Here is a 641-nt window from a genome sequence, read left to right as displayed (position 1 = left end):
GGGGCGCCTCACCTCTGCAGGAACTTTGCAAACTGGCGGCGGTACGCAAAGCCGGCCCGGCGCACCCTGATGTTCTCCTTCAGGCCCAGATACTCCACCTGGTGCTTGACCCTGGACAGGAGGGTGGCCTGAGTCCCCTGGGACGGGGGTGGGGGTGGGGCGGGCTGCTGAGGGGGGCCGGGAAGGGCAGACCTGGGGTTTAGGGGGTCTGGATCTGTGTTGAGGCAGCTTGGGGGTGAGTGCTGAGGTCTGCGGAGGGGGGTTCAGTGCTGGTTCAGGGGTCAGCCTGCGAGTCAGTTCTGGGGGCGGGGTCTGTTAGTTCTGTGCCAGTTCCAGGGTCACTTTGGGGGGAGGTCCTGGTGTCTGGGAGTTAGGGGGGACTGTGCTAGTCCCTGGGTCATCCTATAGTTAGTCTGGGGTCATCTTGGGGACCTGGGGGAGTCTAGGTTGGTGCCAGGTGTAACCCGGAGGCCTGAAGAGTCTTGTGCTGGTCCTAGGGGTTGGCCTGGGTTATTCCTGGGATGGGTCACGCGACCCTGGGAGGGTTTGGGAGGGAGGGTTAGGCTGGGGATAGGCAGTGTGGACTGGCCCAGTGGGGGGCCAGACCGGGCCAGGGGTCACCTGCTCTCCTCCCAGTCACG

General features: G+C 64.6%; 1 protein-coding gene across 1 annotated transcript in view; it reads right to left on the bottom strand.

Annotated features, from left to right (window-relative positions):
- The window catches only part of MYO1F (myosin IF), a 32,913-nt gene that overhangs the window by 9,843 nt on the left and 22,429 nt on the right, over nt 1-641 (bottom strand). Inside the window, exon 21 of the mRNA XM_046638308.1 lies at nt 13-249. Within this exon, the coding sequence (XP_046494264.1) occupies nt 13-249 (237 nt within the window). The remainder of the gene's footprint in view (nt 1-12; nt 250-641) is intronic.

The sequence above is a fragment of the Equus quagga genome, chromosome 14, assembly GCF_021613505.1.
Source record: "Equus quagga isolate Etosha38 chromosome 14, UCLA_HA_Equagga_1.0, whole genome shotgun sequence".
Lineage (NCBI taxonomy): Eukaryota > Metazoa > Chordata > Mammalia > Perissodactyla > Equidae > Equus > Equus quagga.
Note: the sequence above shows the minus strand (reverse complement) of the source record. Positions and strands in the feature narration are given on the sequence as shown.